This window comes from Triturus cristatus, chromosome 3_2 (assembly GCF_964204655.1).
Source record: "Triturus cristatus chromosome 3_2, aTriCri1.1, whole genome shotgun sequence".
Lineage (NCBI taxonomy): Eukaryota > Metazoa > Chordata > Amphibia > Caudata > Salamandridae > Triturus > Triturus cristatus.
The window spans coordinates 1134781970-1134796718 of NC_140584.1; the positions used below are offsets into that span (position 1 = coordinate 1134781970).

The 14749-nt window shown below is 42.3% G+C and overlaps 2 protein-coding genes across 3 annotated transcripts in view; one reads left to right on the top strand and one right to left on the bottom strand.

The window, feature by feature from the left end:
* The window catches only part of LOC146859258 (uncharacterized), a 400212-nt gene that overhangs the window by 186387 nt on the left and 199076 nt on the right, over nucleotides 1-14749 (top strand). The window lies entirely within an intron of this gene.
* The window catches only part of LOC146859259 (uncharacterized), a 145555-nt gene that overhangs the window by 16571 nt on the left and 114235 nt on the right, over nucleotides 1-14749 (bottom strand). For both annotated transcript variants that reach the window (XM_085649949.1, XM_085649950.1), the window contains 3 exons: nucleotides 10267-10371; nucleotides 5673-5759; nucleotides 4666-4767 (listed from right to left, as the gene is read on the bottom strand). In XM_085649949.1, the coding sequence (XP_085506075.1) occupies nucleotides 4666-4767; nucleotides 5673-5759; nucleotides 10267-10371 (294 nt within the window). The remainder of the gene's footprint in view (nucleotides 1-4665; nucleotides 4768-5672; nucleotides 5760-10266; nucleotides 10372-14749) is intronic.

A 14749-nucleotide genomic window follows, 5' to 3' on the forward strand; every position in this document is an offset into this window, starting at 1 on the left:
AGAAATGTATCGAGAAAATCAGAGGTTACAGGGACGTTATAGTTAGAATATAGAATTGAAAAAACATCAGAAATTTACTAAAAACCTAAAGGTTACAGAGATGTTATAGTTAGGTACAAATTTTACAAGCTGAATTTCATTTGTTTTAAGCATTTACAGTTATACTCATCTAGAAAAACTACAGCTTGCGCAGTAAAGTAACTATAAATCGCGCCCTCACCATGCAATGCTAATTACCCCACATATTACATCACAAATTACATCTCCTATGAAATAATAGTATCACTGCAACTTTTGCAGTAAACTTATTGAAGAGAAAATGGTGGAGGTGCGAGTTATAGTTACATTAGGACACGAGTTATAGTTTTTTGAAATAAGTAGAACTATAACTGCTGAATTTCTAAGGTTTTGTGCATGTAGAATCTGAACCTAACTATAAAATCCCTGTAACCTGACTTTTTTAGTGAATTTCTAAGGTTTTTTTTAAATACTATTTTCTAACTACGACGTCCACCTTTGATGTTGTTCATGAAAATCTCTACATATATAGATATATGTATCTATATGTATATATATATAGTGAGATTCCTTTTCCGGTAACATGTACGTGCTCAGCCTGTGAACAAGGAGATAGGCATCTCCGCAACGTGCAAGGCATTCGCAATTATCTGGAGGTGAAATGCCGGTATGCCTAAATAAAATTCAGTTGAATGGACTGTTGCAGTGTGGCGTCTTCAAGCATAGGCAAACCTTGATGAAATGTTTTACCGGCGGGTCCGAGCCGGTAAGATTGCACCACTCCAAAAAGAGAAGGAGACCGCAGAGGCATAGGACTGTCCGTTGCTTCTAACTGCGGGGCAACAGTTCCTTTTAAAATAACCGGCACAAGCATTCTGGAGGCCCACTGAGGGGTGAAAAGATCGAGAAAAATTACGGCACGTTACCGACCCACTGGAGGGCAAGAATTGACATAAAGGGAACTACAGGTACCAGCCTGCATTGAGAGTGAACTTACCTTAGAGGCCCACTGGAGGGCATGAAATTGAATAAAATGAGTGAGTTTCCTTTTCCGGTAACATGTACGTGCTCAGCCTGTGAACAAGGAGATAGGCATCTCCGAAACGCTTAAGGCATTCGCAATTATCTGGAGGTGAAATGCCGGTATGCCTAAATAAAATTCAGTTGAATGGACAGTATATGTATATATATATATGTATATGTATATATATATATATATATATGTATATATATATATATATATATATATATATATATATATATATACTGTCCATTCAACTGAATTTTATTTATATATATATATATATATATATCTCAAATTCCTTACCTGTTTGCTTTGCCGGTTTGACCATACCTTTAAACACTTAATAGACTCAGAAAAAGAGGCTACAATGAAAAAATACTAAAAGAGGCAGAACGTAAAGCAGAAGAAAGACCTAGGAGCACTCTGTTACCCAATAATGAAAGCATGGTCAAACCGGCAAAGGTAGATGATGGTCCCAGACTCATTATAACCTATAGCAAACAGGAAAGGAAGTTGAGGTCTATAATTGGTACAAACTGGCCCATTGTACTTACGGATGGGGTCCTAGGAACTTGGCTCACTATACAACCCGTTATTACATTCAGGAAGTCTTTATCCATGCGGTCACATTTGGTAAAAAATAGTCCCGAAGTTAGTCCTACCTGTACATGGCTTCAACCCAAACAGGGATTTTTTAAATGCTCATCTAGTCGAGCATGTAAGTTTGGAGTTAACACCACACACTAATTGACTCCATTCTACTCTGAAGAGGTTGCCATCAAGGGAAATTACAATTGCAGAACGGAGTATGCAGTTTATGTTCTGACATGCACCTGTGGCTTGAGATACGTTGGGAGTACCAAGCTGCAGGTGCATGTCAGAATACTGCAACATCTAAGAGCAATTGTGAATAACGATACTGCATACCCGGTGGCCCGGCATTTTAAGAGTACACACAATAATGACTTGAAATGTCTAAGTTATTATGTGGTAGATGCCATCCCCAAACCTAGGAGTGGTGGGAACATGGATAAAATGTTAAGGCAACTAGAAACACAAATAATCCTTGAAATGGACAGCAAAATACCAAATGGGCTCAACAACACTGAGGACTTGCACACTTCCTATAATATATATTGAATGTATTTCCACCATGGAAGAAGGATATGATTATGTAGATCCTCTTGGCAACATGAGAACTAAAAATGATATGCTGCTGCAGCTCGAATCAAATTTAAATTACATTTTTTAATCTCAGGTGTTTTTATGATTATACAATCTTTTACAACACAAGCACTTTTTTCCTCTATTTCAATATACTATTTTCTGAAACATTGCACCTTTTTAGCACTTAGCACTTTAAAAGTATGGTTGCACTTTAGGCAGATGGCACTAGATAATCAAACACTTGGTTTAAGGAAAGAAATTCTTAAGCTGAGTAAAAAAATATCTAAAAATAAATAAAATAGAAAAACATGTAATGAGTGAAATTGATAATCATGTAAAAAGAAAAAGGAAAGAAATATTCGAAGGTGCTATTGTAAATAATTCATAACATGACTCTTGTCACCATCAAATGGGGTAAATGAATGCAACAGCATAGAAAGGAATATGTTCGAGTAAGTCCAATTCAGCATTTAAGCTGAGATATGACAACAAGGCGAATTTTTAACAGAGAGATATCATGATTGAAGTTATTTGGTTACATGGTATAATTAATTGCGATTTTTTGCACTAGTTTGGTATATAAAGTATTATGTACATAGACCATGGCAGCTATATATAAAAAATATGTACCTAGTACCAAGCTTCTAAAAATATATTTATAGATATATTCATGTATATTTATATATTCTATATTTATGTATTTATTTATATCTGTTTTTAATCACTCATTTGTTTCGCCAAAATAACGGTATGCTTTCAAAGGTAACATCGTAGAACCAAATGTGCATAGATTCCGAGATTACAATATACTTTAAGAATCATGGTTCGAAGTGCTTCTTCTATGTTTAACATCACATGACACTTGGGAGGTGTGTATTCTAAATAAAAGTTAATGGCGGATTGCATTCCGCATGTGAGCAAGGGCACTGTGTTGCCCGAAACGCGGAGGTGAACAAGGAATAAAACTTGCCATCCTACCTTTGGTGTCCGTTTTACTCTGTTCGCCGCACGGAAGTCAGAGAATCTCTTAGTTTGGACTCGTTATCAATGCACGGAAGTGGTTGCTTTCGCTAACGGACCACCTCCCCAGAAAGTGGCAGCCACCTGCAACCAACAATCTTGGAGATATATATATATATATATATATATTATTTGTGAACATGTTGACTACTGCAGCCTTACATATGCAACCTAAGGGACGTTATCACTGTACGCCTCCAGTGGGTAAAGTGTGTAAGCGGTGCACCTTGAAGTGCTTATTGGCTCTTGCACAATAATTCTGAATTCATCCAACAATCTATCTTGAAATACTTGTTTTTGATAAGACTATGCATCGATGTGGTTGTGCAAAAGCCACAAAAAGCTCATAACATCTATTGTATGGAAAGATCTTTCTGCCTTATTTTGTAGGTTTGTAAGAAATCAACTGGTAATGCTCAGATAAAATACAAGGACAAATGACAGTTCAGTTTACACGCCCTACCTTCGAGTTTTAAAGACACACCCTGGCAGCATCCTCTCACTTATAAGAGAGTAATTAAGCTCAACGTATCTTTTGGAAATGTAAGCAAATGCAGAGCCTGCATTTGCGATTTTAGCACTGCTCAGGCGTGCCCAACTCTTGACTGGCACGGTTATAGCTGGTACACACAATGTTAAATCACGTCACATCTTACATCCTGGCCTAGCCTGGAGTACTACATCGCTGCCCGCACACACTCATGTTGCAGGGCTTGATTCAAATGCTAGGTTGGGAATTCTCTCGGAAGCTCATATGTGGGAGGAATCCTATGCCATTTGTGGCACCTTACCACAAATGTAAAATATGCCAATAGCAACAAGCACTGGCAATGCCAACAGTTCTGGCTCCAAAGAGGTAATGTATTGTATTGTAATCTGGCGCATTATTTCTAATCTGACGCATTATTTCTAAGTAGAAATTTCCAGATTGGAATGTTACTTTTGGGGAAGCAATACACTTTAGAGTATGATTGGCATTGGTTAAGAGACGTTTTGCTGATTTTTTTAATCAATATAGAAGCAAATGAAAGATTATGATGCACACATTATAAAGGAAAAGACTGGAAAAATGACACAAATATGTAAGAAAGGTATGTATTGTAGGCCAATATAGTAAAGTAATGAGCACTAAAACTATAAAGCTGTATACATGTAAAGTGGCTTGGAAATAGTTTGACAAAGGAAGTAGTGAGTGGAAGATGTGAAAAGATAAATGTATTTACACCATTGTATTGTGCAAATCAAGAATGATCTGTTTCTCCCTGCTGATAGACATGGATGAAATAGAAAGTCAAGTTCACACTTAAGTTGTTACATCTTAACAGTTATGGCACAGTACAAACTGTGTGGTTTCTACAAAATTCTACTATTCTTTCTGAACACCATCATGTGCGCCATCGCTGTGGGCTGCTCCTTTCACAAAGGGTTACACGCACCTGTGGGACTAGACACATGTTCTGCTAGGTCAAACTTCTGCGGGATCGGAGGGCACCTCTCTTCCTCTTCCTTAATGCTCAAAGACACAAAAGGCGCAGGTGCTGAAAGATAAAAGATTCGAATTAGATGACCGAATGTTTGCCCAGCATGGACATCTGCACGTTGCCTTTACATAGAGCAGCATTTCCGGTGCCCTCGTCGTTTCCCGCTAAACTTTCTAGTCTGGATTTTGCCATTCTTCAGAGGAGAATAATCCATCCGTATGGAACTTCTTGCATGTTGCTTACATATTTCTGCAGTAAAATTCCAAACTAAGATTATTGTGTCCCACTGTCCAGACAACCAATATGGGATTCCCCTTCTGCTCGGTAGCAGCCCTTTTAAACATCTCATAGGGTGTCGGTTGCACCCGTCCCATGCTTTACTAGCCATCCTGCAAGACAGTCTGCAAAATGAGTAGGTGTAAGATGAGTGCAGCAGGCATGCATTGCTGCTAGGGCATTGACATCAAGCACAGGCGTCAGAAAAGGCACATTCTCAGTGTTTAGCTCGCTATACATTTCTCAATAGCATTTGTGCTTAAGGCAGACGAGCTGGCCTATTGCCACACCTCCATTAGCCCTAGATATGGAGAGAGGATTTATGGATAGATCACCATGATCGAACAGAAGTGAAAGTATTACTTTGCTCATGAAAGCATGGAGGTCTGAAACTGTTTAATGGCAGTTTTCACCACGGTTCAGAGTCAAGTGAGGCAGAAAAGGATTGCTACACATCAGCCAAATGTCAGCTCGATGTACCAGACAGCGGTTGCTGTGGATTATAAGATTTATACATTACTGGGGTCTTGTCTAAACCATCACATGTGCTTAGCATCAAATCAATAGGAAAATTCTGCCACTTTCCATGCCAAACAATAGGACACAAACTACCTGTCTTGTGAAAGAGACACTTGTCAACTGTTACTACCTATTCAACAAGTAAAAAGAATTGCTGATGCACTTACCCATGTCTTCATTACAATGATCCGTTATGCAGGATTCAAATTTTTTATTCACTTCAAACAGGCTTTCAGAACCGAGAAATGGAAACCCTATTGGAAGATGAAAACAAAATAGTTACCAGATAGCAGAAACATTTGTCCATGAATTCAGATGAACAATACAGCAACAGCCTTCTCATATTTAAGCAAACCTTGTGTGGTCTGCATGCAACCTGTCCAAAGTTGGCAAAGAGTCTCCCACTACACTTTCATCACCAGACTCCTCCACATAGGCATCCGAGGCAACTCCCTCAAGTGGATCTCAGTCCCCACAGGACCAACACAAAGGATCCGTCTACCACCTATCACCTCTGAACCCAAAAGCATCATCCGCGGCTCCTCCCTCAGCTCCACCCTCTTCATCAACTACATAATGCCGCTAGCCAACATCGTCCGCACCCACGTACTTATCATCATCTCATACGCCGACGACATTCAGCACATCCTCTCCCTCATGGAAGACCCCACCACCACCAGAAACCCAAAGTATGTGTAAAATAGGATTCTACTTTAGGAATATAACCGCTGAATTAATAAATATTGGTACATCTTTGGCAACTTTTAGGGTCATGAAACATTTAAATTAAAAGAAATTTTAATTCTGAACTGATAGGACAGAGAACACATGCCTAGGTACCGGCAGCAGTTTTTAAATCTAATTCAAAGCTTACAGGCATGAAAATCCACTGTAATTCCTAAGAAGAAACGGAAAAGTAAAGTAAGAAATTATGCAAATTAGCATATACACCAAGTCTCCAAGAAGCTCCACAGTTCCAGAATGTACACAAGTCAGTTAATGCGATGGTAAAACCAGAATAAACATCGAAATTATTCCTTTACAACTATGCTTCTAGTTTATTTTGGAAGGTTGCAAGGATATTCATGAATTTAAAGGTATCCAGGATTAATTAAGATTACAAATAAGGCCCACTTTCCCCACACAGGATAGTTAATATTTGTAAAGATTAGAAGATGTTGGTTATACATATTTTCCAAGGTAGGACCTGATGATGAGGCAGTGGAGTGCTAAGAAGATGAGCAGAGATGGAGAGGATATGCTGTGTTTAGCTTTTCCTAGCTGGTACAAGAGTAAGGCTTTGCGATTATATCCTTTCTAGCAGAGAAGAAAACTGTGTTACCCAGATATTCTTCAGCATGGCTTGCATCTTGGAAGGGAATTATGTTGTCTTTATCATCACTGCTTTTTTGTTTGTTAATATGGATATAATAAATGCAGGGTCCAAATCCTCAAATGCATTGTGCACTATGTGCACATGTACAAAGCATTTTTGTAGTCGGAAAAGGCACAATCAGACGGTTTCTGACCACAAAAATGAGTTTCAAATATATATAAAATACAAATTGCGATTTGGTAGCAGGTTAGCGAATCGCAATCTGCGATATAGTATTTGGAAGGGGCGTGTTTAGAGTGTCCCTTCCAAATACCTAATCTGAATGGGATGTATGAATGTTTTGCAACCAAATTACGGTCCCAAAATATTCGCATTTTACCACCACATCAAAGTTAGTAGTAACTCATTCACAAATCGGAAGGGACTCCTTCCCCATTGAAAATGGGAAACAATTATGTTTTAAGAACAGGCAGTGGTCTCACGAATGACTGCCTACTCTTAAAAAAAAATTAAGAAAAAAGAAACCTTTTCATTTTTGGTTTTGAAACGCATCTCATTTTCCTTTAAGGAAAACGTGTGGCATTTAAAAAAAAAAAAGGCTGATTTATTAAAAAGTAATCACAGACAATGGTTGTTAGACCTGTCTGCTTCTGAGAGTCCCCTCACACCATGATTTATTTTGTTCCCCCGTGCCTCCTAAAATTTGTCGCTTTTTATTTGTCTACCAGGACCTTTTTGTGTGTTGTCCCATGGGGCTAGATGCTCCTTGACGCTCAGTTGCTCACCAAGTTCCTGGCACCTATGTACAAGGCGCCTGACGGAACCGGTGGCATTACACACTGAGGTTGTCAACCCTAAAATGGTGGACACCATTGTCCCCTATGAGAGTGACTCCCATTGGAGTCCTTCTGACCTCTGACCCTTTGGAGGTTTTGGCGCACTCTGTGTAACCTGCAAACCTGACAGGAATCCCCTCAGAAGTTACAAGTACACAAAATGGCTGCCTTAGGAAGCCCAGTATGGTGGCTCCTAATGACCAAAAAGACACCTTGGAAGGGCCATGTCATTGACACAGCCAGGGAAGGTTCTAGAACCTTCTGGCTCGTGCTGGCACCCCAGGGCACTGGCTATAAAAGGCCCAGTCCCTGGCGGCCATGATGAGAAAAAGTGGAGAAGAGAAGAAACAAAGAAGAGGACTTGACACCAGATTGACACCTGCCCTGTTTCCCCCCCTGAGGCAGCTGATAGCGCAGGCAGAAGTACAGCCGAGGTTGTTGGCGTGGACCCTGACTGGCGTTCCAGTCAGAAGCGCGAGCAGTGACCTCTCGCCTTCAGCGCCTGGCCAGCGAGTGCCCAATTGCCCCTCAGAGACTTTGGCCATAGTTAGAGCCTCCCCGCCTCCCCCAGTGGTGAGATCGCGACTGCGACCCTTGACAGGGCACCTTCAACTTAAGTGCCTCCTGGCAGGCGTTCGGACGTCTCCGAACCCACTGCCGTCGAAGCGCTGATCGTGGACAGAAGGTGAGGTGCTGCGCTGGGGCGGGGAAAGGCTGGCCTTCATTTGGGCGAGAGTACCGTCTCTGCCCTGCCCGAGTGACTTGGGGACTGTTGTTGTGGGCGGGAGCCCCCCCCGTGAGTGAGATCGGAGGGAGGATCGCGGAGCCCCTGGAACCCCCCTTCGCCCTTGGGAGAAGGGCCATACTGACTGGAGCGCTTACTGGCGCAGCTAAAGTGAGGTGGGACCGTCTCTTCCCCTGAAGTTGCCGCATTGTTCCGGGACTGAGGTGCGGCTCCAATTTTGAACTGTGCGCGCAGGTAGTTTGACCCCTCCGGCAGCCCGTTCGACGGTCTGAGGACTCGTGAACTGAAGCCGCCTTCGGAGACCCCGCCTGCGTTGACAGAAGCGCACAGACTCCTCCGGCCGCAGTAGTATTAAACCGGCTGGCCGCGGAGTGTAATTGCTGTAGTCATTGTATGTCTTTATCTTCCAGATACACGCGCAATATGCTTTAAGTGCAACTAAAGGATTATCACGAGTATCTTGTGCCCAGAGAGCCCGAACCCGTGAACACTTCAAAAACTGTAAGAGCGCGCATTCCGCATTAAATGTCAATCTAAATGTGTTTACCCTGAAAGTGATTAATTGGTGGCAGCGATACCAGTATGACCCTGAGATATTTATGTGAAACGATCGGTATCTAACTTGCTATGCAACTGTGATGTTTTGCTGATATTTATTCCAGTCATTGCTGATATTTATTCCAAATGTATTGAATCCTGATATTTATCCAGTATATTTATTTATTAGAGTCCAACCATTTATTCCTACGCAACCAGTACACAGCTAATCAAACCCATGTAAGAAAGGTGAATGTGATTAACTAATTGAACTTCTTCCAACCCAGAGAACTTTTACATAAACGAAACGTATTTTTCTATAACAGTGGTGTGGTGTCCTTCTTTTTATGTGGTGTGCAGGGAGTTATTATTTGGTCATAGCCGGCTTAACACAACAGCCTTCTACCGCCTTGTCACTCGAGCCAAGCTACCCCCCTTTGTGCTGGGCTTGCCCATCGCAGGTCCAACAATGGTGGTCTGCTGACCCCAGCAGGTCACTATCCCTGTCATTTACACAAATATTCGACTGCGAGTATTGAACCTGAAAGGCATGGTCTACCATATTAGCACTGGAGAGAGAGGTCAGAGGTGCAATAATTCTGATTTAGTCAGATTAATCTTGAAACCTGAGAAAAGACAATAAACATGTAGCAGTGCCTATTTATTTATTTGATGTACTTGCATAGTGCAGCTGGACCAGAACATAATATGGATCTTCACTATGAATCATGCAACAAGATACTATCCAAGAGCATCTAAGCTTTAAGCCATCATATAAAAACAGCTATAAAACAAAGGGGAGAGCCAACATCATAATCGATAACACAGGGACAGCAATGAGGGTTTAGGCATCATCTGCAGAGTGAGTTATTTTGTGACTAGTCGCAGCAAGATATAGACTACTCATTTTATCCTGTTTGAGGTGAAGTATTTTGAAAGTAGGCCTTTTGCCAGGTGAGAGCCTGGTGGTTTATACAATATGTGTACAATCTGCTGGTATGGCACCACTAAGCAAGCCCCAAGGCACATAGAGAAAAAGTATGAAATTATATCAAGCAGTTGACCTATTTTTATCAGTTAGGCATCATCTCTTAAATAAGTCTGGTCAGAATGAAACAACTTGAGCAATATTCAGTCCAACCCTAGTGTCAAGCATCTGCTATTTGTTTATTTTATACCATTGAAAATGTATTTGAAACATCTAGCCAAACTGCATCAACATGTTTAACTACTAGCCTATTACGCGGAGGCAGCAGCACAAGAACGTAATGCTCACACATACAAATGTTGCATCACATGGTTCTGACCTGCACTGAGACCGTCACTGCTTTCCATTCTCTTGGTGTCTGGAGTGTCCTTCGAATGAAGTTTTTCATTCCTCTTCGCCCCACATAAATCAGAATTGCCATTACCTGTTGAATAAAGACAAGTTGTTACTTTGTATTCCTAAACTCCGTTGTAAGACATCTCCTTTTCACAAGCATCCCTTTAGGCTCCCTTTATGGGGAATGACCTTTTACAAATGGATTTGTAGATCACAGACACACCCTCTTTCGTTATCCTTTCAAAGATGGATCAAAATTCTGGATCTCAATTCATTCGACTCCTAACCCCCTCTGTTTAAGCTACTGTGGGATCTAGTTAAAACCTCAAACCTCCATCCATCCCTTTCAAAAACAACTACATTTAATTTTGTTAAATATAATTCACCTCTCCCTCATGTCACACCTTATCAGGATGAAATAGAGACACGCAGCTAATAGTAACCAGTGTGCCACCTTACTGTTTACTGTTAAAAGAACCTGCAATCCGCACCAATAGAAATAAGGTCTGCAATTCGGAACTTATTAAGTTCTACAAATGATCTCTGCCCCAAAAAGGATCTTCTTTACAGCGGTGATCAAGACAAGATAGAAAGTCTTGCTACAGCTGCGAGCTTCTGCCTAAAGGTGTGAGCTTATATTTTTTTATTGCTTCAACATACCAAGAACAAACTCATCACACAAGTATGTGGTACTAATGGATCAAGGTTTCGCATTAAAAAGAAACTTGCTCGTATGCAATCCTCTCGAATAACCTGTAATACTATAATCAATCTGTCCGTGAGTACTAACAGTGCACCACATTCAACATTATTGTATTTACAGGACGCTTTTCTATGTGCCTTACTAATAAATAACCCGAGTGTTCTAAACTGGCCACTGAAAACGCGGGAACTCTTCTGCGCATGCGTCTACTACATCTATGTAGTATGACGTTGTCTGTCACTTGGGGGGAAAACTTTGCAGCTGCGCAGAAGCTTCTAAAATGGCCGCTTTAAAATAACGCACTAACGCACATGCTGAGCTGAAACTAACCCATGCAAGCTCTACTAAGCTATTAATGCAAAAGATTTATTAAGTAAATGGGGTTAGAGTAGAAGTAAGTGGTATACAGTGAATTCATTTAAGTTGTATTCTAACGTGTTCTTCTTTGACTTTATTAATAGTTTCCATTTGTGCCTTGTAGTGTGATCGCGTCTCTGTTTCTATGTGACTTCTACACATGCGTAAAATGTCTGCTTGCTCTAAACAAGTCAACTAAATTGACTGGCTGCTAAACTCAAGCCCAGCAAGGACATGGGAACCCAACTTTTGACCCTACACGAGGAAGGAGAAGAAACATTGTAAATTAGACTTACGATCCACATATGAAATATCTGTGGGTATAAAGCTTGTGGGTATTAAAATTAAGGGGCAGGGCGTTAGACAACAGACTAAAGAAAAATATTGCACTTAGTATGGTGTGATGTCCTCACCCCACTGCTTGGCCCAGTCAAAATTGCAGGTGAACATGGAATTGAAACATTTGGGGGTGGATCATACATTTGAATTGGTATAACAGAGGTAAGTTCTAGATAGTTAGACACACTTGATGCTCAGATGCGGATGCTATGCTGAGATGCTGCCCGAATTTGCTGCAATCGGACTAAAGAATCCAACACTAGGGAAAATTTGCGGAACAACCGAGGAGGCACATCTAAGAAGGGGTCCAGACGAGCCCGAGCCGGAGAGAGTAGCACCAGAGAGGGGTGTAACGCTGGCGTTACACTAGAAGAGGTCACCTTCCCTGTCCCGAACCTGTCCTGAATCCTTGACTCTTTGATGTCGGGGTCCCCACGCCATTCTAGGTAAATATATCTGTAAGGTAAAATGCTCCGTACTTGCTCTCTGTTCTTTCTCTCCTCAGGTGCTGTCATTGCAAGAGTTTATTAATGCAAACTGATTATAAGCTAACTGTACTATTTTCCTGATGGGGATTTCTGGTAAATTCATGTGCATTTCGATTTGACTCACAAAATTATTAATTCAGATAAACTTTTAAAACTCCCTCTGAGTCTGTGGTTCTTTAAATAAAGTTAAATGTATTATTGTCTTTCCTCCCCATTCCAATCTACTACTAGATCTTATCGAACGTTCATTTACTCAGGAGACAGGAATGATAAGAATACTGGGGTGAAGGTTTCCTAGGGTAAAATAAAATTGATGACCAGTGGATATTTGCCAGCTCATTGCGTGTATAAATGTATATGGGCCCAAATGAGTGTTGTGTGTATGAATGGGTAGAGCTGGTAAACTCCGCTGCATCAGGACTTATCATCAAGCGTTACACTTTGATGTATGTGTACCACTCCCCACATACACAACCTTCAATATAACCCAATGACGAATCCCACCCTTTCTGAAAGTGGCATTTTATATGAAAAGGAAGATACTATGTATAGCTATTGTAGGTTGTGGTGTCAGTTACCTGTAGCTTGGTAACCAGGTGCTACCTGTTCTAGAATGACAACGATGAGAGCGAGGGATGGCGTGACGACGCTGTATTGCTTGCTCTTATTCAATATATCACATACCTCTTTTCATTTGATCTCGCTTTCTACAAATTGGGTACTGGCGTGAGTCTGTCACCCTCATGTGATTATCAGCCTAAGTGCCTGCAGGGAGGAGAGCAAGTTATGGACGGAGACGCTGCAGATGCTTTTGTGGTGGTTTCAGCAGTCTCGAGGACAAGGACCACTTTACTGGGGCCACGCTGTGTCGGGGATCACCAAGAGGTGCCGCTGGATGCGCTTGATAGTGACTGGGAGCACGTGAGCATTTGGCGAGTAATCGCTCATGCATGTCTCGTGAGCAACGAGCAGTGAAGTGCAAGTGCCAGGCATAGCGTGGACGCTTTCACTTCTATGCGCCTCCAGCATGCTGCGACGGAGTACGCGCTTTGACCGGCTAAGCCTGCTCAGGTCACGGCTGCACGCTCACATCGGCGCCATCTTGGATGTATGCGAGACAAATCATACTGCATCAGAGTGGCTGGCGGGCATTGTTGAGGTACCGGGAGATCAGTGGGGGGTTCGTATAATACACACACCATAACAGGAGGGACATAATTGTGTGTGTCACTGTGATCCGCACACCTGATCCTAGCTGCATCTGTGATCAGGCATACAGTGTGGTAAAGGGGGCATATTTGGTGCACGTCACTGTGATCTGCACACCTTATTCTGTCAAACACACAAGATGATGGACGGAATGTTGCACATTGGCAAAACATTCACCCCCAGTCACAGATCTGGGCCCAATCCATTGTTATTTTGCTCACCACGCCACTCAAGTTCAGACATGGCCATATGCAAATCAGTCTTGACCCTGTGCCTCATGGGAACAGTCCAGCCCGAACTGCCAAGCCATGTCTTCCCTGGACCGGAATCAAGCATCCTAGGACCGGTTTCGGGGTTTCACCCCTCTTCAGCCAGGATAGCTTGACTCCAGTGGCGTAGTGAGCACGGGACCCATGTCTTGGCACACCCCCCCCACACACAGGGGGAACAGCAAAACACACAAGATGATGGACGGAATGTTGCACATTGGATGCTTGTTTCCAGTACAGGGAGGACCTGGCTTGGCAGTTCGGGCTGGACTGCTACCATTGGGCGCAGGGTCAAGACTGATTTGCATATGGCTGGGTCCAAACTGGAATGGTATGGTGAGCAAAGAAACAATGTATATAGGCCCAGATCTCTGTACTGGGGTGAATGTATGACATTGTTCTGCATTCTGTCCATCAATAGTTCTTTTTGCATTTGTCACCCCGAATGGGACGGGTATGCTCAGACGTGAGTCCTGTGCTCTCCATGCCACTGGAATCAAGCTATCCTGGCTGAAGAGGGGTGAAACCCCGAAACCGGTCTTAGGATGCTTGTTTCCAGTCCAGGGAGGACCTGGCTTGGCAGTTCGGGCTGGACTGCTCCAATTGAGCGCAGGGTCAAGACTGATTTGCATATGGCTGGGTCCAAACTGGAATGGCATGGTGAGCACAAAAACGATGGATTTAGGCCCAGATCTCTGTACTGGGGTGAATGTATGACATTGTTCTGCATTCTGTCCATCAATAGTTCCTTTTGCATTTGTCACCCCGAGTGGGACGGGTATGCTCAGACGCGAGTCCCGTGCTCTCCATGCCACTGGAATCAAGCTATCCTGGCTGAAGAGGGGTGAAACCCCGAAACCGGTCCTAGGATGCTTGTTTCCAGTCCAGGGAGGACCTGGCTTGGCAGTTCGGGCTGGACTGTTCCCATGAGGCACAGGGTCAAGACTGATTTGCATATGGCTGGGTCCAAACTGGAATGGCATGGTGAGCAAAGAAACGATGGATTTAGGCCCAGATCTCTGTACTGGGGTGAATGTATGACATTGTTCTGCATTCTGTCCATCAATAGTTCTTTTTGCATTTGTCACCTTATTCTGTCGC